This window comes from Suncus etruscus, chromosome 19 (assembly GCF_024139225.1).
Source record: "Suncus etruscus isolate mSunEtr1 chromosome 19, mSunEtr1.pri.cur, whole genome shotgun sequence".
Classification (NCBI taxonomy): Eukaryota; Metazoa; Chordata; class Mammalia; order Eulipotyphla; family Soricidae; genus Suncus; species Suncus etruscus.
In genome coordinates this window covers 458,676-482,495 of record NC_064866.1, presented here as the reverse complement: position 1 = coordinate 482,495, position 23,820 = coordinate 458,676, and the positions used below count along the sequence as shown (strand labels likewise).

The 23,820-nt window shown below is 51.3% G+C and overlaps 1 protein-coding gene and 1 non-coding gene across 2 annotated transcripts; both read right to left on the bottom strand.

Annotated features, from left to right (window-relative positions):
• Nucleotides 1-448: 448 nt before the first annotated feature.
• TARS2 (threonyl-tRNA synthetase 2, mitochondrial) lies at nt 449-12,823 on the bottom strand. Its single transcript, XM_049765990.1, has 18 exons — nt 12,800-12,823; nt 12,527-12,705; nt 12,280-12,403; nt 7,392-7,516; nt 6,710-6,827; nt 6,552-6,616; nt 5,826-5,904; nt 4,914-5,060; nt 4,738-4,836; nt 4,368-4,552; nt 3,929-4,091; nt 3,694-3,831; nt 3,514-3,591; nt 2,587-2,687; nt 2,366-2,467; nt 2,130-2,202; nt 1,653-1,767; nt 449-766 (listed from the first exon to the last, which is right to left on the bottom strand). Exons 1-18 carry the CDS (start codon nt 12,821-12,823, stop codon nt 618-620), a joined length of 2,064 nt encoding a protein of 687 aa, XP_049621947.1. The 3' UTR covers nt 449-617.
• On the bottom strand, nt 2,928-3,060 carry LOC125997752 (small nucleolar RNA SNORA13). The gene has a single exon (XR_007491774.1). It is a non-coding gene; the product is annotated as a small nucleolar RNA SNORA13 (small nucleolar RNA).
• Nucleotides 12,824-23,820: the final 10,997 nt, after the last annotated feature.

Here is a 23,820-nt window from a genome sequence, read left to right as displayed (position 1 = left end):
CTGCAGAGGCCACTGCCAGAAAGGCCAGGAGCCGGGCTGCCGTGGACATGGTTTCCATGGTGGGACCCGGCGGGAGGCAGCCGAGGGTTCAGGTGGCTGTTGGGCTGCTGGGCTGCCTGGCTGCTTCTTTTTATCCGGCACCTCCCGCCCCCCTCAGCTTCCTGCGTGACTCAGGCCCTCAGCTCCTCCTCTCAGGCCACTCCTCCCAGTTGAGTCTGGGAGGGAGGAATGGGGCTGACAGACATTCCTGACCTCGGAGAAAGCGATTCCTGGATGCAGAGCCAGAGTTGCCCAAGACTCATGCCTTAGTTTCCCCACTGGCAGCTGCCCTTTGGTAAAGAACTCTGGCAACCTGCAGTGTGGGGGCCAGCCTGAGGAGAGCCGGTCCTCTCCATCTCGCAGCCCTGGGGCAGAGAAAGCCCCTTCACGGTCAGAAATAAGACACACACCCAGTAACTTCAAGTTTATTGTTCCTTTCTCACACAGCCACAGCTCCCCTCAGACTGTGGCCCGCTGGGTGCCCAAGTCCTTGGCTCGGGTGTGGATGGGTCCCGTGTGAGTCAGGGTGGGCCAGGAGCCCGCGGGCCTCTGCCACTCTGCCACTTCTGCACAGCAGCTCAGAAGATGTCCTCGGCATTGGGCACCCTGGAGGCCTGCAGCTCCAGCAGCCGCTGCACTGTGGCCAGCAGCTCACGCTCTCCCAGCCGACGGTTGTCTCGAGTGCGAATGTTCACTGTCCTTTGACTCTGCTCCTTCTGGCCGACCACTGTGGGAGGAAGGTGCACCAGCATGAGGGCCGAGCCTCCGATGTGCTGGGTGTAGCTCCCCCAAAAGAACTGGGGAGGCGCAACTGGAGATGCTCAAGACCTCTCCACTCAGGTATCATTTTTGGCAGTGCTCAGGGGACCCTCTGGGGTGCTTGGAACTGAACCTGGGTCATCCACTTGCAAGGCCAGTGCCAACTCACTGTACTCTCTCTGGCCTGAGACCTCCTCAATCTGTGGAAGGGCAGAGCAGACCCAACTATCTGTCTCCCGGTCATCCTGAGGATATATGGAATATTCTAGATATTCCCCCCCCAGGCCTTATCCTGCCTGGGCAGGACCTCAGATCAGAGATACAGGGGTCAGCTAGAGATGAGCAAACAGAACGAAGAAAGCTGGAAAAGCTGCGAGGCTTGCCTGGAGATATGAGAGAAAGGCTGCAGCAGGGCTGGTGGGAGAAGATGGCCCAGTGCAAACAGGAGGGGAGGGGTGGGGCAGGAAGAGGGCTCCCCTCCTTCCCCAACCCCCCTTCTGGGCTGTAGGAATCCTTCCAACCATGTAAAGAAAAAGCTCATAAGGCAGGCAGGGTTTTCTGGAAAGCCCCAGGGCTGGCTGCGTAACTGGCTATATAAACAAAGCCAACTAATGCCTCCTCATTAACCCTTCCAGGTCCTTTCTCTCCATCCCCAGGCAAGCAAAGGCAGGTGAGGTGGGGAAAGAACTGTTCTGAAGGTCAGAACACGTGGAAAAGAAACCCTGATGACCAGGGTTGTTCTGATGTTTGGATCCTGCCCAGCCCAGGTATGAGCGCCAATTATTCTAAATACGCAGAAGACTTAATTCACCGGGTGTGATAGAGAAGGAGTGGGGAGGGTCCCTGTCACTTACCAAACTGAAAATTGTACTGGGCCAGCTGGGCCCGGCGAACTCGCCGGCTGAGGGTCAGTCCCGGGTCCGCGTCCAGGTCAGCTACCAGCCCCGCTGCCCTCAGGCTCTGCTGCACCTGAGCCGGAGGTGGGAACAGGGACTGAGAAACCAGGAGTCTCCCCCGTTCCTGTCCGATTCTCCTCCACTGTCTCCATTACTCCAAGGGCTGAGCCATGGTCCCCCGACCCTGCCCAACTCGAGAACTAGCTGAAAAGTAAAACCAGGATGGAGCTGTTCCCCCTTTGGTGCCAGATGCCCTGTGGTCTGCCTTTGGCCTCTGAACATCAGTTTCCACACTTCTCCACCAGGAGAGAAGGTCTGCTCCTCAGAGGTGTGTGTATTTCCAAACCCAATTTGGGTCTCCGGTGCTGCACCAGGGCATGACCCCCCAGCCCTCTGAGTCTTGCCTCCAACTATGGAGTCCTCACCAGTCCTCACCTCGCTGGCATAGTCCTCCTGCTCGGGCCCCACTGGAATGACCACCACCTGCATCGGGGACAGCCACAGGGGCCTGGGGAACAGAAAAGGACAAAAGGTTTGTTGTGGCTGTGAGCAGAGAAGCCGCAGCAGGCTGGTGCAGATGCTGGAGTGAGAGGTGTGTGGAGTCGCGGGTGCGGCTGGAAAGAGACAGGAGGTGGGCTCGGGGGCCAGGAGAGGGTCTGGGTCAGGCTCACCATTTGCCTCCGCAGTTCTCTGCCAGCACCGCCAACATCCTCTCCACTGAGCCCAGTACTGCCCGGTGGATAAGGACAGGGCACTCCAGCGCCCCAGTCTGCCTGGTGGGGTGGAGCAGAGGGAGGATCAGATGGTGACAATGGGATGTGGGGAGGCTGTGGGAAGGGGAGGCTAGAGGGGAGCAGGAAAGGGAAGAGACAGGACAGGGTGGGGCCTGTACCCCTTGTACTGCAGGTTGAATCTCAGGGGCAGCTGAAAGTCAAGCTGGATTGTTCCACATTGATGAGGCCGGCCCAGGGCATCATGGAGATGAACATCAATCTGGAAGGGACACGGGTTAGACCAACTACTGCCTTCATCACAGCCCCTCGTGTTCCCCAGCTATGTCAGATTTCACTTTACTCTGGGCACACAGCATCACACACACTGGCCATGCACTAGCAAGACAGGTGTCCAGCCCTCCTCAGACCAAGCAACCTGGGACCTCACATTTAGGCAGGCAAACCGGGCCATTATGATGGCTCTCCCCGCCCCCTATTTTATTTTATTTTATTTTCCGATGCCTGTTCCAGGGCAGTTCCGGGCCCTAGACCTCGGGCGAGTCTCGGGCGGGTGGACCTGCCCGGGGCTTTTCTTTCCGCCTCGTTTGACACCGAGTCCGCCAGTTGCAAGGTGGACTGGCAACACAGAGGCACTGAAATGGCCTTTTAGGTAATTCCAGCAGATAAGATTCGTGCCAGTCTCTCCCTTCATCTCCTCCACCTGACTTGCAGGTGCATCCTCTCTACCCAGCTTCAACCTCCCAGTTGCCTCCCTTGTCAGCACCACACCCCCCTCAAACTGGTGAGGTTCCTATAGGTTCTGGCCACCCAGGACCACACAACCCCGAGGTGCTCCGACCCCTGCTCTACCTCACTTCCTGGGAGCCAGAGCAGAAATGCATGAAGGAGGCCAGGGAAAGAGTGCGAATTCAGAAACAAGTTCTGCACCCCTAGTGGCCCCCAGCATCTAGGCTTCAGCAACCCTCACTGGGCCAAGTACAATTGGGACACCCCTTGAGCCCCCAATTCCTTCATCTCTGCTAAATAAAGATAATGTAGATAATATAATACTAATGAGATATCCTCCTCCCTGGCCTTCAGCTCACCTTGGGCCCATAGAAGGCCCCATCTCCAGGGTTGAGGGTCCAGGGTTCCCCAAACTCCTCCAGCGCCTGCTGAAGGACCTGTGGATGGGCATACAGAGAGGGCAAGTCCCCTAGGTCCTTAGGAACCGTTGAGATCCTTCGGACTCCCAGGAAGCCCTCTGAGGTGGAGACCATGCCCACCTGCTCTGCCTGCTCCCACAGGCTGGGATCCCCCATGAAGCTGGCTGGCCTTGTTGACAGTGCGAGGTGGAAGGAAAAGCCGAGGACAGTATAGACCGAACGCAGAAAATCCAGACACCCTCGGATCTCTGTCTCCAGCTGGGGATGCGGGAAAAGTGGGGTGAGCTGAGGGCCAGTCACATCTCTGGGGTAACGCCAGCCAGGGCTGGGGAAAAGCTGGGATCCCAGGCAGCACCTGATCGGGTGCACAGAAGATGTGGGCATCATCCTGCTGGAAGCACCGCAGCCGGGTCAAACCCCCCAGGCCACCAGAGGCCTCTGCCCGGTGCAGAACTCCAAAGTCCGCCAGCCGCAGGGGCAGCTCCCGCCAGGATCTGGGCCGGTGAGCGAACATCAGGCTGAGGTTGGGATGTGGAGGGGTCAGGGCCACAGGAAGATCAGCCCGGGCTAGTCAGTCCTGTCTCCAGAGAGGAGCCTCGGAACCACCAGCCAGGCTGCCTGTGCTCAGCGGGAACTGAGCCCTGAACTACTGCTGGCAGATCCACTTCCTGTGTCCCATCAAGAGACACGTGGCAGGCTAGCAGCAGCCTCCTGATCCAAGACAGGAAGGCTGAGGCTAGTCCCCTCAGTTTGTGGGCGTCCCTCACCCCAGCCCCAGGCCCCACTCTCCTTACCAGTGAGCAGGGCAATTCATGGGCTTGAGGGCCAGCATGTGTGCTGGGCCGCCCTGGGAGCCCGGGGGCTTCAGCGAGAACATGTCCTCCTGGTAGTGCATCCAGTGCCCTGACACTTCCCAGAGCTTGGTGGAGAAGAGAGTGGGGGTCTTCACCTCTGAGAAACCTCGGCGGGCATACTCTGCCTGCAGAGGGGACAAGGGATGCACAGGGAGGCTAGAGTGGGGGTGGGGCACAGCTACAATTTCCTGAGGCCCCTCAGAACCTGCATTTCCACATTCTGTGCATGGTGACCAGTGCTTCAGCAGATGTGTGGACAGTTCTGTGTACCTTGCTCCCCGGGCCTTCTTCTGGGGGCCCCACTTCGTACCTGGATGAAGGCCACCAGCGCGTTGTACACTCGGGTCCCTCGGGGTAGGAAGAAGCAGCTGCCGGGGCTCAGCTCATGGAAGAAGAAGAGCTCCTGTTCCTGAGGGGAGGCCGCAGTTACCCTATGTCCCCCTACTGCCCCACACGTCCCAGCCAGGCCACAAGCCCCAGTCTCACCTTGCCAATACGCCGGTGGTCCCGGAGCTGGGCCTCTTCCCGCTCTCTCTCCCAGGCTTGCAGCGCCTCCGCTGTGGGGAAGGAGATCCCCGATACTCTCTGCAGGGGCTTAGGGGTGCCCGGGGACTGCCACAGGGATGCTGAATTCTGTGCCAGGACACGGGGGCTCAGAGACAAGGGGGTGCAGCAGCGGGAACCACACTTCACCTCTCCCACCTTCGGGGCTCTCCTGACTCAGGCTCACACTGAAACTGATGGTGCCCCACAGTCCCCATTGAACCCAGGGGTATCTGGGTCAAACGTCAGCCTCTACTCCTGCCTACCCCCTACACATCCTTGAAAGTCCCAATCTCTGCCAGCAGCAGCCAGCAGCCACACACCTCACACCACACCTCATCTTTTTCTGGTGCTTTCTCCTGAGTTCCATAATGGGAATTGCCGTCATTCCAGAATAAATTTTAAGTGTAGGGCAAGTTAGATAGCTCAGAGGTTAAGGCACTTACTTGCCTTGCTATCTGCTCCCCAGAATCACAATACCAGAAGTGATCCCTGAGTTCAGACATAGTAGAAAGCCCTGAGCATGGGTTGTGGCAACCAATTTCCATATTGATAGAATCTCTGAAATGTATGACATGAGTTTGAAACATTCCCGAGGCAGACTACTGAACAGGCTCCTCTTAGAGACAGGAAAGGGGAGAGAAGGATGGAAGATCCTGCCCTCCCTGTCCAAGCCAGAATGTAAGATTGTGGGGCTGATTTTTCTGGGTCCTGGTGGGAGTTTCTGTTTTGACAACAGATTGGAAGTTTCTGGAATATGGAAGTTATCCTTTTCCTCCTGAGCTATCCAGGGCCTCCTCCTGCTCTCTTCCGGGCTGAGACATAGGGTCCATGAAACCGGGCATTACTACTGACCGCGAGCAGCCTCAGTCCTCCAATCTGCCCCGTGTGCCGAAGGTGAGGGCCCCGACAAAGATCAACCAGCATTCCGCACCTGGAAAGGAGAAGGAGGGAGAGAGCCCTGAGTCTGAGAGCCCCAACAAAAGTCAATTAACAGAGCCAGAGAGACAGAACAGCAGGGAGGGCATTTGCTTGCACGTGGTCGACTTTGTTCAATGCCTGGGATCAGAAGGTCCCCTGAGCATCACCAGGAGTGCTCCCTGAGCACAGAGCCTGGAGTAATCCCTGAACACTGCTAGGTGTGGCCCCAAAACAAACCAAAAAACGTGAGCCAACCAACACAGGGCTAGAGAAGATAGTACAACAGATGGCATCTGCCTTGCATGCATCTGATTCAAATTTGAGTCCTAGCATCCCATATGGTCTCCACAGCCCAGACAAAAGTGATCCTGGCTGCAGAGACAGGAGTAAGACTTGAGTACAGTTAAGTGTAGCCCAAAAAACAAAAACCAAATCAAACCAAAATAACTGACTGATAGATATCCCACAGGTGGAAGGAGAGGAAAGGAGCCCCCCCCCATCTGTGAGCTTCTTGCTCTCCTTCCTTTTCAGTATCTTTGGCTGATAGAGGGAGGAGATGGAGAACAATTTGAGCAAGCATCGGGGCTGAAGCCTCAGCTCTGCTATTTCTCACTTCTGAGCAGCACAAATTCTGTCCCCGTCCCCCTCACACTCTCTCACCCATACACTGTTGCTGTTGGACCCGTCACTTTCTCCTCGATCAGGCTAAGCTTGAAGGGGTTATCCTGGAAGAAAGCATGAAGATGAGTCTTCCGACCCACCGATGTCCTAGAAAGGAGGCCTCTGGGTCTTTCTCCTAAACTTGTGTATCCACCCACCTTGAAGAGCTGGCGAAGCTGAGCCTGGGTGACCTCAAGTCTCCGGAAGGGATGGCCAGCAGCTATGAGTTCCTGGCAGACCCGCTCCAAATCTGGCAGCTCCGAGCCCCGAACTGTTCTGAAAAGGCAAGAGCTGGTTGCTTTGCATGCTGTGACCAGCAGGCTCAGCAGCAACACGCCATTCACTGCCTAGGGGCACTTTCAGCTCTGTGCTCAAGGAGACCCCTGACAGTGCTTAGACTAGAGAGGGCGCTTGGGGATAACCACATCCACATGCAAGGCCAGAGCCTCAACCTTGGACTATCTCGCCAGCGAGTAAACAGACCTTAAGCCCACTAATCCTACACTCATTTATGGGAAGCCTTTCACAAAACATGAGTTGATCATTTATAATGCTTTATATTCCAATTTTATCAATCTAAGCTAAAAAAATGAGAAAAATGCTAGGGGCTGAATGATAGTACAGCCAATAGGACACTTGCCTTTCACGCAGATGACCCAGATTCAATTCCCTGAGCATCCCATATGGTCCCCCAAACCCTCCAGGTTTGATTCCTGAGCACATAGCCAGGAGTAACTCAAGTACTTCCAGTGTTGCTCTAAAACAAAATGTATCAGACACTACCCCACCTCCAAAAGAAAACACCCCAGAATCCTCATTTTCCTTTCTCGAACCACTCACCTCTGTGCTGCCAGGAAGAAGTCATGATAGAAGCCGCACTCTGTGCTCGGGCCTCGGCAGAGGATTGCCCCCAGGAGCTGTTCAGCTGCTGCTCCCAGGACGTGGGTGCTGGAGTGCCAGAATATCTGGTTTCAAGGACAGAGAGCACAGTCCACAACCTTGTCCTTTAACCCCAGCTTGAGCCTCTGCTTAGAGTAGTGCTTCTCAATTATTTTTCGTCATGCCCCCCCAGGAAGAAGAAAACATTATTCGTGTCCCACCCCGCGCAACTGTAAACAGTATCTTTATTAACAAAACTTTCACCTGCAAAACAAAAATATATAAAATAATTTGAGCTGACTTTTTTTTTTTTGGTTTTTGGGCCGCACCCGGTAACGCTCAGGGGTTACTCCTGGCTATGCGCTCAGAAGTCGCTCCTGGCTTGGGGGACCATATGGGACGCCGGGGGATCGAACCGCGGTCCGTCTCCTAGGCTAGCGCAGGTAAGGCAGGCACCTTACCTCGAGCGCCACCGCCCGGCCCCTTGAGCTGACTTTTTAATCAGAGGTGATGTCTGGATTAATGGCTACAATGAGCACGTTTTGCAATGCATCGCTTTTCGAAGCGGGGTTGGAAGCAGGACACAGCGACTCTAAGCTTCAGAGACATAAACATGGGGCTTAGCTTGTTATGACAGTGCCGAGGTCAAATGCACCCCCCTTTACAGAGCCTTGCGCCCTGGGGGGGTGCGCCCCACTATTTGAGAAGCACTGGCTTAGAGAAACATTGTCTAGGAACAATGACCATAAGGAGCACAAAGATAACTGATGATTCAGGTGAGCCCGAATGGTAAGAAACTCAAAAAGGGAAAGGCTCAGAGGTTGGACAGTATTTACAGAGCTCATTCCCCAACACACACACCAACACACTTTGTATTTAATTTTGAATAGAAAAGCCAGGCAGGCTGAAGAAATGGCTCACTGGGCTGAAGCCTTTAAAAGATAGTTGGGCCCGGAGAGATAGCACAGCGGTGTTTGCCTTGCAAGCAGCCAATCCAGGACCAAAGGTGGTTGGTTCGAGGTGTCCCATATGGTCCCCCGTGCCTGCCAGGAGCTATTTCTGAGCAGACAGCCAGGAGTAACCCTGAGCACCGCCGGGTGTGGCCCAAAAAAAAAAACAAAAAAAACAAAAACAAAAAGATAGTCATTGGGGCCAGAGAGATAGCACAGCGGTAGAGCATTTACCTTGCATGTGGCTGACCTGGGATGGACCCGGTTCAATTCCTGGCATCCCATATGGTCCCCCAAGCTTGCCAGGAGCAATTTCTGAGCACAGAGCAGGAATAATCTCTGAGTATAGCCGGGTATGGCCCAAAAACCAACCAATAAACCTTAAATAAAAAGGCAGCAGTTCCTACTTCAACCCAACGTGGTGGTCCTCTAGGCCAACAGCACTAATTCCTGAGTGTAGAGTCAGAGGTAAGCCCTAAACACTGCTGGATGTGGCCCCAAAATAATTAACACAAAAATCAAAACAAACCAAAAACCAGTCAAGCCAACAGCACTCCATCTTCTCGGGGTGACCCTGACCCAGCCTATCTTGCACTATCTTGTACTATCTTGCACTGCTTGGCCCTAGTACCTAGACCATGAGGCTCGACAGTTGGCTTCTTTCCTTATTTTATTCCCCCTCTCCTTGTTCCCCTCATTAATGTCACTGTGATGACAATGTTAGTGAGGGGTGTTGTAAGCACCCCTAGCTTCAGGACTCACACACTAGTTAGTAGCTGTATGTCAGGAATGGAACTTTTTCAAGGAGGGCTAAGGTTTATCGAAACACAAGTCCAAGTTACTTATCAAAATTAAGAATCTCTTCTCTCCAAAAGAATACAAAGGGGTTGAAACAGCAGTATAGCAGGTAGAGCTCTGCAGCACCCCCAAATGGTCCCGAGCCCTGTAGGAATAATCCCTGAGTGCAATTCAGGAGGAAGCCTGGAGTCAACTGTGTGGCCCCAAAACAAACAAAAAATTACAGTGAAGCAAATCTAATCATAATATTAAGGATCATGCTTTTTCTTTTTAAAATGTATTTTTGGGGTTTTTTTTTGGGGGGGGGCCACACCCGACAGTGCTCAGGGGTCACTCCTGCTGTCTGCTCAGAAATAGCTCCTGGCAGGCACGGGGGACCATACAGGACACCGGGATTCGAACCAACCACCTTTGGTCCTGGATCGGCTGCTTGCAAGGCAAACGCTGCTGTGCTATCTCTCCGGGCTCTTAAAATGTATTTTATTTGGGGCCATACCCAGTGGCACTCAGGAATCAATCCTGGCAGGCTCAGGGGAGCACATGGGATACCAGGGATGAAACATGGGCTGGACGCATGCAAGGCATACGCCCTCCCCACTGTGCTCTCACGCTGGCCCAGGATCATGCATTTGATTGCACTTCCCCTAACCCCAAGTGTCCTCCAGTTAGCCTGTTTGTTCATCTCTCCCTAAACTTGGTCATCTGTTTTGCAAAGGCCAAGGGAATATTGTCACTGTATGCTGTCCATACTTTTATTTTGTTCCTCTAGACTACAGACATGCGGGATCATCCAGCAATTGCCCTACCTCTAACTTCCTAAACACAACACCCTCCAGTTCCAACCATGCTGTGGCAAGTCACAGTCCTCTCTCAGTCAGCATCATGCATGTCCCCACAACTTTTTACTTTTTGGTTTTTGGGCCACACCAGCTGTACTGATTAGTCTTGGCTCTGCAATTAGGGATTACTCCTAGTGGGGCCTGAGGGACTCTATTCGGTGCTGAGAATTGAACCTGGACTGGCTGCATGCAAGGCAAGAATCCTCTTCGATGTATTATTGCTCAAGCCCCACAGCTTCTTCCTCCATTCCTTTGGGCCATTTGGTGGTTTCCACATGCTACTATTGTGCTTAGTATTTGAACAGCTGTGCACACATCTCTTCAAATTCAAGCTTTTATACTTGTGGGATAGGTGCCAAGTGGAAGCATCAGGTCATATGGGAGCTGTTTTCCAATAGAATCTGATGTACACTACATTACTGCCAATAAGGAAACAAGGTTTCTTCCCACCACATCCCATGGAAATAACACTACGTATTTCCAGACTCTTAAAATTTTCACTGGTGGGGCCGGAGCAATAGCACAGCAGTAAGGCCTTTGCCTTGCACGCGGCCAACACAGGACAGACCCTGGTTCAAATCCTGGCATCCCATATGGTCCCCCGTGCCTGCCAGGAGCAACTTCTGAGGGCAGAACCAGGAATAACCCCTTAGTGCCGCCGGATGTGACCCAAAAACAAAAACAAAAAATTTTTCACGGGTGTGTGCCAGGATCACATTATTTGGATCTGTATTTCCCTGGTGACAATGAGTAATTTTTCCATGTCTGCTTTCAAGGGGACATCCTTGTCCTCTTCAGAGAAGTCTTTGCTCATCTCTCCCCATTTCAGGATAAAGTTATTGGAGTTGAGCTTTGTAAGTGCGTTGTGTTTCCTGACTCGGTCCTTTCTAGACAAATGGTGTTGTACACATTATCTGCTACGCTCCCATTCCCCTGGCTCAGTGTGTCCAGAAATCGTGCTGCCTCTCACAATCAAGACAGATGAGATGCCCAGACAGTGCCTAGCATTTGTACAGCGGTAGGGCTGCATGCAGCTGAACAAGACCAACAATGGTTCAAATCCTGGCATTCCATATGGTCCCCCAAGCCTACCAGGAGCGATTTCTGAGCACAGAGCCAGGAGTAACCCCTGAGCACTGCCGGGTGTGGCCCAAAAACCACAGGTTGGATATGAATCCTCAGCCTCAGCCTCCTCCCCCCATCACTTTTTGGCCATACCATGTGGTGCTCTGGATCAAACCTAGAAACCTGGTTGGAAACTTGCTGAGCAAGCTCTCCTGCCCCAGTGTTTTTTTTATTTATTTTTTGCTATATCTGGTGATGGTCGGGGGTACTACTGCCTCTATGCACAGGGATTGCTCCCAGCGGTGCTTGAGGAATTATGAAGTGCTGGAAATGAAAATAGGGCCGCATACTTTCATGGCAAGTGCTCTACCACTGCACTATAACCCTGGCTTGCAGCCCATCTGTTTTGCTGCTGATGTATCGCCCTTCCTAGCTTCATAGTAAACTAGTCTTTTAGTTGGGGGGAGGCCCACGTTCGGCTACTTCTAGCTCTGCTGGATGCTACTCCTGGCAGTGCTCAGAAGATCAAGCGATGCTGGGACTGAACGTGGGCCTCCTGCAAGCAGCTCTATACTATGTTTGTTAGACAAAGTGGTGCACAGGGCTTACTTCTTGCTCTGCACTCAGGAATGGCTCCCGTCACCGCTTGGGAATCTTTATAGGACACCAAGAACCGATCCCAAGTCAGCTGCATGCAAAGTAAATGCCCTGTCCACTGTCCTATGGCTCCAGTCCTAGGCTATCTTTTAAAGACCACTGTTTCCAGAGAACAACTGGAATAAGTTTTCTCCCTCCCCAGCTATCTAGTTGGATGCAAATGTCATTCTAAGACTTGGTCACGGTTAATCCATAGGTAATATACGGGATCCAGTTTTCTGTATTCTAACCAAAGATGCATGTGTTACTGAGGATGCCAGAGATGACAAAGTCTGTTGGTCGGTTTGTTTTTGGGTCACATGTGGCAGGCTTGGGGGACCGTCCTTGTGGGATGCCAGGAATCGCACCGCCCTCCGTCCTGGGTACCCAGGCTGAGTGCAAGGCGAAGGCTCCGTTGTGGGTGAGAGCGTGTGCTGAGGTCTCTTCTGTTCTCCGCTCTCTTGCTAGAGACACAATCTTCCGAGGCTTCCTGCTCGGCCAGGAACAGGTGCAGGAGTCTCCGGCAGCTGCGAAGGGGCGGGCCGGGCCAGAGACACTTACGGCTTTGCCCTCGGGGGAGTCGAAGGTCAGGAGCCGGAGGTCGCAGTCCGTCTCCAGGGGCCGCTGCAGGTCGTAGGGCTGGCCGTTCACGAGCGCGGCCACGGCGGCGTCCGCCAGCGTCGCGCTGGAGGGAGGGAAGGGAGCCGGGCGCCGCGCTCAGTCGCGGGCGGGCGGGCGCGCCCCCCACACGCTCCCTTTGGACCCGGAGGGGCAGAGGCGGGGGGGGGGGGCGAGGCGCCCCGGGCACCTGAGCTGGCGGGCCACGGCGTAGGGGGTGCAGCGCCAGGCCCGCGCCGCCACCGTCCGGCCCCCGGGCAGCGACACCGCGACGGGCCGCGGCTCCCGCGCTCGGAGCCTCTCCTGCTGGGCCGCCCAGAGCTCCTCGAACAGGCGGGAGCGCTCCGCCAGCCACGGCGGCGCGGCTGCCTGCGGGGGAGAGAGGGGACGAGAGGAGGAGGGGAAGGCTGGCACGACACGCCCGCAGCTCGCGAGGCTCGGGGACCCCGTCCGGGACCCTCACGCACCGTGTGCAGCCCGCAGGCATGGCGCCTCAGGAGACGGACACGCTGCCAGCCCCAGCGCAGCCCCATGCTCCCCGAGATGCCCTCGCGCACGCCAAGTCCCGCCCCGGAAGCAGCGCCGCATTGGCTGCCTCGCCGCGGCGCCCCTGCTCATTGGTCGGCGGGGCTGCCACTCTAGGCGAAACTTCCGCTGCGGCAGAGAGGCCCCCACGGCCAGGGTTGCTATTTAATCCGCGCGCGCGTAAGAGGGCCCGTCCCGGAAGCAGCTCCTCATTGGCTGCCTCGCCACAAGGCGCCTGTCCACTGGCCGGCGAGGCTGTCACTCTACACAAAACTCCCGGGAAGGCACAGAGGCGGTCCCCCTCCTCCCCCCCGCTGCCAGGGCTCCGGCGCGCGTGGTTCCGCCTGGACGGAAGCACTAAGCTGTTGCACACAAGATTGGCAAGGCCCGCAGGAAGATGCTCTGGGATCCAGAGAACAGAAAGCAGCAGGGAAAGTGGCTTGGGTGAGATGGCGGAGCTCGAGGCTCGAGCTTAATCTTACCTTAAGATTTTGTTTTGTGGGGGCCGGGCGGTGGCGCTAAAGGTAAGGTGCCTGCCTTGCCTGCGCTAACCTTGGACGGACCGCGGTTCGATCCCCCGGCGTCCCATATGGTCCCCCAAGCCAGGAGCAACTTCTGAGCACATAGCCAGGAGTAACCCCTGAGCGTTACTGGGTGTGGCCCAAAAACAAAAAAAAAAAAAAAAAAGATTTTGTTTTGTGTAATCAAGGTGTTTAAATAAAGATATTAATATAAAAGAGACAAATAAAAAGATTTCGTGTCAGGGACTGTACAGAGAAGGGAATTCTCCATTGTCACAGAAATTGGGCATCCTTTTGGGGAACTAATACAGAGCTTCCCTAAAGTAACAACTGGAGTTTTGTACAACAAATGTTTTTATTTGTTTGACAGATGAAAGAAACAATTTTTTTTCTAGTCCTTACTGGAAGGAAGTAACGGAAGGACTCGACTTTGGAAGGAAGCATGGTGTAACTCCTGCACCTGCTGTTTACTGTCATTTTTGGACAAATGGTTTCATTACTTCTACAGTTTCCTTTTCCCATGTATGAAATAGGAACAACAGCATCATAGCTGCTGGGCCTATTTTAAGTTCTATTAATGTTAGGATTACTAGTGCGTGTTTAGAAGACATGAAAGTAACAGCTTCAGGGCTAAATGCATCTGGTAGAGGCGTTTTGGGAATCTCCTCACATGCATGGTGCTTCATGGGACCACCGAGACCTCATAAATTTACAGGCAAGAGGTTAAGTGATTTAAGCTCCATGTGGATCTTGGAAGCTGGTTCTCTACTACCATAAAAGACTTTCTGCTCAAAGTTCCTTGCTGCTGCTGGGGAGATGTCAAAGGCAGGACTTTGCAGTCTGGAGATCTGGGTGCATACACACTGTGGTCCCCAAGTATTGCTTGGTGTTGCTCAAAACACAGACATTAAGTTTATTAACAATATTATCCGGGGCCGGGCGGTGGCGCTGGAGGTAAGGTGCCTGCCTTGCCTGCGCTAGCCTAGGACGGACCGCGGTTCGATCCCCCGGCGTCCTATATGGTCCCCCAAGAAGCCAAGAGCAACTTCTGAGCGCATAGCCAGGAGTAACCCCTGAGCGTCACAGGGTGTGGCCCAAAAACAAAAAAAAAAACAATATTATCCCCCACCACTGCAGAAAGTGGTATCTGACCCTAGAATGTTTTTGTTTATTAGTGTTTGGGCCACACCAAATGATGCTCACGGGTTACTCCTGGCTCTGCACTTAGGAATTATTCCTGGCAGTGCTCAGGGAATGTGGGGTGCTGGGTATCGAACCCAGGTTAGTTTCATGCAAAGCAAGCATACTACCGACTACACTTTGCTCCAGCCTGACTCTAGAATATTTTATTCACTTCTCTCTACCTGTTTCCCCTGTGCATTTGCTTCCCTCTCTCGCTTTTGATTTCTGCTATCTCCTTTCTTCTCTTATCCCTTCTCTCCCTGGGAACTAGGATTATTTGGTTATGTCATGTCCAGAAGTGCTCAGGAGCTATTTCTGCTATTTCTTTTTTTTTTTTTTTTTTTTTTTTTTTTTTTTTTTTTTTGTGGTTTTTGGGTCACACCCGGCAGTGCTCAGGGTTACTCCTGGCTCCATGCTCAGAAATTGCTCCTGGCAGGCACGGGGGACCATATGGGACGCTGGGATTCGAACCGATGACCTCTTGCATGAAAGGCAAACGCCTTACCTCCATGCTATCTCTCCAGCCCCTATTTCTGCTATTTCTTACTGGGTTTTTTGTTGGGGGGGGGGGTCACACCCGGCAGCGCCTAGGTGTTACACCTGGCACTGAGCTCAGAAATAGTTCCTGGAAGGTTCGGGGTACCACTACTATTCCGTCCTGGCTGTCTGCAAGGCAAATGCCCTACTGCTGTGCTCTCTCTGGCCGAGGAGCTATTTCTTGATCTGGGGATTGCTAAGGATTGTACCTGATGGTGTTTAGATCAGGTAGTGTCATGTACAAAACATGTGCTCATTTAGTGTTCTCTCCTAAGTACCAGGAATAATTAATTTGTTTAATAATAATTAGACCCTGTGGGGAGGGGAGGGGAGAGAGAGAGAGAGAGAGAGAGAGAGAGAGAGAGAGAGAGAGAGAGAGAGAGAGAGAGAGAGAGAGAGAGAGAGAGACAGCATGCAGGAGGCCTGGGTTTGATCTCTGCCACCAAGCACTACCAGAATTGACTGAGCACAGATCTGTGATTAGCCCTAAAACAGCACTGAACTTGGTCTTCTAAACAAGCAAAAAATGAAGGGGCTAGAGAGGTAGTACAATGGGTAGGGTGCTTGCCTTGAACAGGTTCGATCCTCACACCCCATGTTTCCCCGAGCTCCACCAGGAGCAAGAGCCAGGAGACTGAGTGCCACCGGATGTAGAAAGGAACGAAGAGCAGGAGGGAGGGAAACCCTAGCCAGGCGTAGAGCACATTGGGACAGGGGATAGACAGTCTGGAGGGTAGCTATGACACCCTCGGTGACTGTCACCTGCAGCAGAGATGGTCAGTGCTGGTTCTTATTCCAGGGGATGGGGTCAGAGTTGTGGAGAAAAAGCTGCCAGAGAAGCTGTTCAGTGCTTTCCAGGGGCCAGAGGCTCTCTCCAGGGAGGCGGCAGCCAGTCTACGTCTCAGGTGCCATACTGTGCATCACCAAATCTTGGCTCCCTTTCTTGGTATGTCAGATTCCCTGAAATACATAAGGAAACAGACAAGACTGTGGAAGAGGCAGCGACTGGGGTGGGGACAGGAAGGTGGGGAAAACGAACATTTTAAGTGAAACGGTTTTGCCCTGCGGCCTGTCCCCAAAAAGACGGTGAGTGTTACAGGCAACGAAGTGGGGATGACAAAGGTATTCCTCACTAGTTACCAGACACTCCAAAAGAGGCATTTCTGACACAAATTCTTTCATCACTACCCGGTTCTATTGCAGGGAGTAGCTGCTCATGTTAGCACCTGCCAACAGTCAACCCTTAAAACATGTGCTGACTGCAGCACTGAGCAGATGGAACCGAATTAGTGGCCATCACTAGGCTTAGCTTTTTGTTTGGGGGCCACACCCAGCAGCGCTCGGGGTTACTCCTGGCAGGCTTGGGAGACCATATGGGATGCTGGGAAGGGATCGAACTCAGGTCAGCCGCGTGCTAGGCAAACGCCCTGCCCGTTGTGCTCTGGACCCGTTTCTGATTTGGAACTAGCAGGATCCAAGCTTCATTTTTCTGCCTGGAAACTTCTCTGCTAAACTGTTCTCTTCTACAAAGTATCACAGTACATCTGTGTGTCTGGCCACCATCTCACTGAATTTTGACAAAGACTCTGACAAATGGAGCTATTCCCACACTCTATCGAAACTCAAGAGACATCCAAGTCCAACAGACACTCTCCATGGCCAGCAGATCAGACTGCACCACCTTGGCACCTTTTCTCCGGGGCACACTCCTCAAAGCCTCCAGGGCCATAGAGGCCTTCAATGCAGGGTGGAAGGGAGGGGCAGGAAGTCAAGAAAACAGAGATCTTACCTAATTTTCTCTACCTTGGTTGAGGTTACAAAACAAGATCTGGTCAAAGAAATGATGCCGGGCCCGGAGAGATAGCCCAGCGGCGTTTGCCTTGCAAGCAGCCGATCCAGGACCAAAGGTGGTTGGTTCGAATCCCGGTGTCCCATATGGTCCCCCGTGCCTGCCAGGAGCTATTTCTGAGCAGACAGCCAGGAGTACCGCTGGGTGTGGCCCAAAAACCAAAAAAAAAAAAAAGAAATGATGCCATGATAGAAACCCAGTGGGGAGAGAATTAGTATCTTAAAGGACGAGTATCTAGACCTTTATCATTTAGAAAATCCTTGGGGTTGGAGAGATAGTCCAGTGAGTAGGGCACTTAATTGGCACGTGATTGACCCGGGTTCCATCTTATATGAACCCACAACCCACCAGGAGTGATCCCTTAGTCCAGAACCAAAAGCTCTGAGCACTGCCAGACGTAGTCTCCAAGCAAACAAACAAAAAGAACACAATTTTAGGAAATTGTTTTACTGCATTCTCTTAACTAGATACTAGTTAATTAGTATCTAATAATTATATACTAATTAATTAGATAAACTAAGTAAAGCTTTTAAGAAGATACTTGGTTTTCAGCCACACGTGGTGGTGTTCAGGGTTTACCCCAGCTGTGCTTGGTCATTTTAGAATGATCTTCAAATGATGTTTTTTTGTTTGTTATTTTTTGGGCCATACCTGGTGACACTCAGGTGTTACTCCTGGCTTTGTGCTCAGAGATTGCTCCTGGCTTGGAGGGCCATATGGAACGCCAGGGGATCGAACCTCAGTCCGTCCTGGGTCAGCTGTGTGCAAGACAAACATCCTACCACTGCGCCACCACTCCGGCCCCTCAAATTATGTTTTTATTTTAAACTACATGCAAGAATCCTCTGGGCTGGCATATGGCTCACTGTAGAGTAAGAACAAGATTGCTTATATAAGATACTACCTTTTCTAAGGCACATACCTAGTGCATCGCCCTAATAAAGGAGAAAAGAGAAGACACTCCGTTAGCTTAGTGGGTGGAACTACAGGCTTTGAACACAGGACCCTGGGTCTAGTCATAGGAAACGATTGTTCCCCCTCCCCCTCCCCATTAGGAGAGACCCCCAAGCGTGTAACCAGGTGTGGCCCTGAAACATAAGAGTATTCCATTGGAGGTAAAATACACTTTCCTCTGGCCACAAAAAAAAAAAAAAAAAAAAAAACCCACACACAAAAACCCACCCAAATTTATGTCTTTCATTTTTGGGCCACACCTGGTGGTGCTCAGGGGTTATTCCTGGCTCTGCACTTAGGAATCACTTTTGGCAGTGCTTAGGGGACTATCTGGGATGCCAGAGATCCAACCCAGGCTGGCTGCATGCAAGGCAAGTGACTACCAATTGCGGTGCTACAGCTCCAGTCCGTGTCAGCTCTTAGAAGCAAGCTTAGCACATTTCACTGCACCAGAGGTAGGAAAGTTAAAAAATTTAAGGGACAAGGATGTAGTCGTGCAGTAGTGCTTGCCTTGCACGTTGAGTCCTGGTTCAATGTCCAGCACCACAAAATTAAAAAGGTGAAATAAGGGTTTTCATCAGCACCACCAAACACTTTTAAGGCACAAAGAACTAGCCAAGTGACAGTGGCCAGAAAGGTAAATAGGTGGAATGTTTAGCTTGTTTTTAAGAGCCAGAGAGATAGCACAGTGGTTGGGCATTTGCCTTGTACGTGGCCAAACCAGGATGGAGGGCAATTCGACTCCTGGCATCCCATATGGTCCCCAAACCTGCCAAAGGCGATTTCTGAGCACAGAGCCAAGTAACCTGAGTGCTGCTGGGTGTGACACAAAAATAAAAAGCTTTTAGACCACACTGGTCACTCAGGGATCACTCCTGGCAGTGCTCAAGGGGACCCTATGTGGTGCTAGACAGAACACAGGTCACATGCAAGGTTTTTTCAGCCACACCCGGTGATGCTGAGGGGCTACTCCTGGCTATGTGTTCAGAAATTGCTCCTGGCTTGGGGGATCATATGGGGCACAAGGACTTGAACCACAGTCCATCCTAGGTTAGTGCATGCAAGGCAGACAGACACCTTACGCCCTGCGCCACTGCTCCGGCCCCTCAATAGTTTTTTTTAAAACAATTTTTGGCCACACCTAGTGGTGATCAGGGTTTACTCATGGTGGACTCAAGGGACCAACCCTGGGTCAGCTACAAACAACGCCAAGTACCCTACCTTCTGTCCTACTGTGGCAATTCCTGTTTATTTTCTTTAATTAATGAGATTAAAGCCACATAAAGTCAACCCAATGTAGGTAGCTTGAATGTGGGCAACTCCAGAATGTAGTGTGCTCATTTATTTTTGAATGTCCTCAGTTCTTTTCTTTTTTGGGCCACACCCACCGACGCACAGAGGTCGCTCCTGGCTTGCGGGACCACATGGGACGCCCGGGGGTGGGGGGGATAGGACTGCAGTCTGTCCTAGGCTAGCACGGGCAAGGCAGACACCTTAACTGCTTGTAACCACCACTCCGGCCCTGTCCTCAGTTTCTGAAGCTCACTGGATGATGGTACCAAGCTCCTAGCGGCTACAATGGGAGAAAATCCAGCCAAAATTTGCTGAGTTAATGAAAGGATAACTTCCTAGCAGGTGCATCGGGCTGTTAACTTTGCTTTAAAAGCAAAGCCTGTAAGCTCACTTAGAGAATCTAATTCGATTTCCCTTTGGGAGACTTCTGAATTGATAGCTGACCAGGAAGCAGGCATCTCCGCCTGGCTCAGAAAAGATCTTGATTTAATCAGGTCAGGGAAGTCTCAGAAACAAGGCAGTTTAGGTTGGATGAAGAGATCAAAATCCTCAGCAATATCTTAAGTGTTTGTTTGGAAGGCGACAATGAGGGAGGGCACAATACCCAAAGCCAGCGATGTTGATCTCTGCAGTCCGCGGCAATCATGGGCTGAGGACGGCAGGTCACATATCATTTTCTGCCCACTTCAATGCAAAGACCTAAGAACGTAGAATGTTCACGTTCTTTCCCAGGAGAGGGCTCAATTGTGTATGTGCTGAGCTCATGCTTGGGCAGAGGTGGGTTGGGTGGCTGGAAACGTGGTCTGGGTAATCACGATGAGGGTATCAGAGCCACCATCCGCACTAACTACCTGGTCCCAGGACTTATTCTTTAAAATGCCACAGTGGAGACAAGGAAGCGAACTGTTCCAACTTACTATTGAGCCCCAACAGATTTAGGGTGGACTGGCTTAACCAACACCCCATTTGCATCAAAGGCTGAGGGCTAGAGCCCATTTGCAGTCTGTGCCCCCTTCCACCTATATCTCAACTTTTGGCATTTGCCATGTGAATAAAGAAAAATAGAGTAGCCTAAGTTCTTTTCTTTTCTTTTTTTTTTTTTTTTTTTTTTGGCTTTTGGGTCACACCCGGCAGTGCTCAAGGGTTACTCCTGGCTCCACGCTCAGAAATCACTCCTGGCAGGCTCGGGGAACCATATGGGGTGCCAGGATTCGAACCAATGACCTTCTGCATGAAAGGCAAATGCCTTACCTCCATGCTATCTCTCCAGCCCCGCCTAAGTTCTTTTCAATGCCCCTTTCTCTAGAGAACTGATAACTAGTTCTCAAATTTGTAACCCAGCCAACTTGTAACTAAGGTTATTTTTTCTTTGAATACTCTTTGGATGAAGGGAAAACAGGATGTTTAGTTTAGAGCTGGCAATATTTCACTTACGGGTATCCTTCTCTGAGGTCAGTCTATACAATTCCAATGAGTAATCTGTGAAGAGCAGGTGACTGAACTTGCCCTGTTACTCATAGCAAGTATGAGAAACGCCCCAATACCCCTAAACCTATTCAGGTGGTGAATTACTATGTGTGATAGTAATCCTTCCAGGATTAGCTTAAATCACAATCTCGGTAAGCTCCGGAGCAGAAAGACTGATGAGGAAGCTCAAAATTGTTGAATCTGAGAGGGTTGAGGGGCAGAGGGAGTTAAATGAGTGGGGAAGCCAAGGACTGGAGAGGCATGAGATCCCCAGGCCAGCACACAGACAGGCTCCAATTGGGTGTGGTCAGGTGCCTGGTGACACGTGTGGACACACACACTTGAGACTATTTAGAGCATTCTGCTCTGCCAGTGACCCAGGCCTGGCCCACATGTGGTGACTCTCTACCCCTCAAAGTCAACATTCCATTTACTAAGTCTCGCAGGAATGGGGGCAGGAGAAGAGTTTAAGTGCCATGTCCATGAGAGATTGCCAGTGTCCAGCGAGAAGGTAGACGTGAGCAGAGTCACCCAGATCCCCCAGCACTCACCATCCCACGTCAGTGCTCGTAGTCAGAGCACTGTTGGAATATGTGCAGATCCTCACACACACAGTAAATCCGCTTTGAGAACACACTACTCTTACCCCACCCACCAACCCTTCCAGATCTGAATTAAACAAAGGATCAGGGAAGCTCGAGTTCCTTTAGTGACAGGGAGTGCAAAAATCAGAAGAGAGCTGGCAAGATCAGTGGGAGTGGGGAAAAGTGAATCACACAACAACAGCAACCATACTTTATTAAACTGGGAAAAAAACAATACTGGGGACAAAGTTTAAAAAAAAAAGTAGAGAGAAAGGCTGGGAAGGGAAAATGCAAGTGGTTACAAATAAAGGACAAGATGGGTGGCCTGAAGGACCTCTGTGTGCAGGCACATAAGGCCTCCTCACTTTCCCTCACCCCAATCTGAGGCCAGCCCCAATACAATCAGATCTTCAGAGTGAGATCCAGACTTTTCTTTCCACATTCTGTAGCTCTTTTCACCTTCAGCCTGGAGTGTCATGGAGGGTCTTGCTTGGCTGGACAACATGGAGGTTGTGCAAATCTAGGCCTGCGCCAAGTAGTGGATTCAACTCCAGGACTAGTTCTCTCCCAGTTGCACTCACCAGAAGTATCAGAGGTCCCTAGGCCAAGCCCCACGTCTCAAAGAAAAATGTCAAACCTTCAGTACTAGTTATTTTATTAAGTGATATTAATACACATTTCAAAAGGATTTCACGGTTGATGCCCCTGGAGCAATTTTTTGCTTTCCACACTGAACAAAAGACTATCAACCCAACAGATCTAATTTTTATCTTAACAGTTACCCCACCCATCGGAAAGAAAAAAAAGGGAAGGAGGAGCTTTAAAAAGGGGGAAAAGAGGGGAGCAGCAGTAATTTACAGCGACTTCAAAACAGTTAACAGCTGAAGCTGAATTCTGCACGAACCAGTAACTTCAGGGCTGAGAGTGACTATGCGACGAGGAAGAAGAACATATTCACATTATCTAGGTAGACTTGCTCTAATCACAGAGTGTTCCTGGAGTCAGAGAAGACGGGAGTTCGACTAGCCGACCGTTTTAACCTTCCCGGAATCAAACCGGATTCTGCTTAAAGACAAACGAGAAAGTGAGATGGCATCTCTGACTGGAGAAACTCAAGACTCCAGGCCAGTTCTGATACATCGCTATGGGGAGAGGACCCGGTGCTGCACACCGCCACTCTAGTCTGTGACGTCATAGTGAGCACCTGAAACCTTGCACCCACTTCCCACAGTCTGCACTCATGTGAATCATGTCCTTTGCCAAGACACACTGTTATGCTTTCTTTAAAATAAAGCTCGTTTATTGTTTTAAACTCAGGTCGAAAAACAGTCATCGGGTGAGTTTTAAATCACAGACAGAAAGAACAAACCCCCCCTTGTTTCATGAAGACCAGATTCCTTTTGTGTTGCACTATATCACATATATACATTTTGTCTTCACTTACTGTAAAGATTTCCTAAAAGTTGCTGACAGTCACGTACAAGTCCTCACTTCCACTCTGAAACACATTGAGAATTCTGTGGCTAAAAACCCAAAATCTTCCATAAGCCCCCATACAGGAACAAACGAGCAATAAAAACAAAACAAAAAACACAAAGAAAAACAATGACACACCTTCCCTTGAAACCCAACTCATCAATGTCCATCTTAAACGGTACCAGTTCTTCCTTTCACATGCTTTTGAGGAGAATTACCTGGCCCAACAGCCAGGAAGTCACTTTCCTCCTATCCCCACATTTTCTGATAAAATCCAAAGGCCAGAGAGCCTTTTCAAGTAAACACTACTTTTAGCTTATAAGCTAACAAGAGCAGCAGAAAGAATTCATATTCTTTTATTCTAAGGTAAAAAAACCCACTTAATTTTGGGGGAGTGTCTAGTTCAATCAAATAGAACTCTTCTCCCCACCCTTTTCACTCTCTCCTGAATGTCTTCAGACACAGCATTGCTCTATCATGTCTTGGTCTTGCTACACCCCACAGCCCACCTTGTTACAGAAGGTATGTTTGTGGGGAGAACAAGCTTAAAGAAGCAACAGTTGGCTTAAGATCAGAAACGTGTTAGGGAAACGAGTGAATGCAGCATAGTACCGAAGAACACACAGCAATACGTGGCATAAAGGACACAAAACCTCCATAGCTCTTGGGTACATACCCAGCTCTAGATGCTGTTTATTCAGAGACAGCAAATCAAGTTCTGTCACTACCTTGCCCCCCCGTCCCAGCTGAGGTATTCTACTGGAGGAACCCAGAAGCACCCCAGAAACCTCTACTGTAGACTCTACCAAACAGGAGAAAAGATCGACTTGCTAGGATTCCCTAAAAAATGCGTCTGCACTCTTTTATCCATCTAGATGGAGAGTGATACCAGGTAACCTGGGGTAAGTTAACAAACATTATCAAGCAGAAGAGCAATGTTCGCTTCTCACTGTCCCTAGATACAAAGTGCAATGATTGTCTTGGTACTTGGGAGAAGAAAAGCACTTTTTCTCTGGTAAAATGACTAAGGGCATAACCATCATTTCCTGTTGGGAGTGGACATCGAGGGCTGAGCTTGGGCCTTAGAGTGAGAAGG

Excerpts from the sequence above, each read along its gene's own strand:
- TARS2 (XM_049765990.1), bottom strand. The coding sequence starts at position 12,823 with ATGCCTGCGGGCTGCACACGGTGC. Across the intron at positions 5,061-5,825 it reads GAGGACTGAGGCTGCTCGCG|AATTCAGCATCCCTGTGGCA; the intron begins GTCAGTAGTAAT and ends GTCCTGGCACAG. Across the intron at positions 3,592-3,693 it reads TGTGGGAGCAGGCAGAGCAG|GTCCTTCAGCAGGCGCTGGA; the intron begins GTGGGCATGGTC and ends GCCCATCCACAG.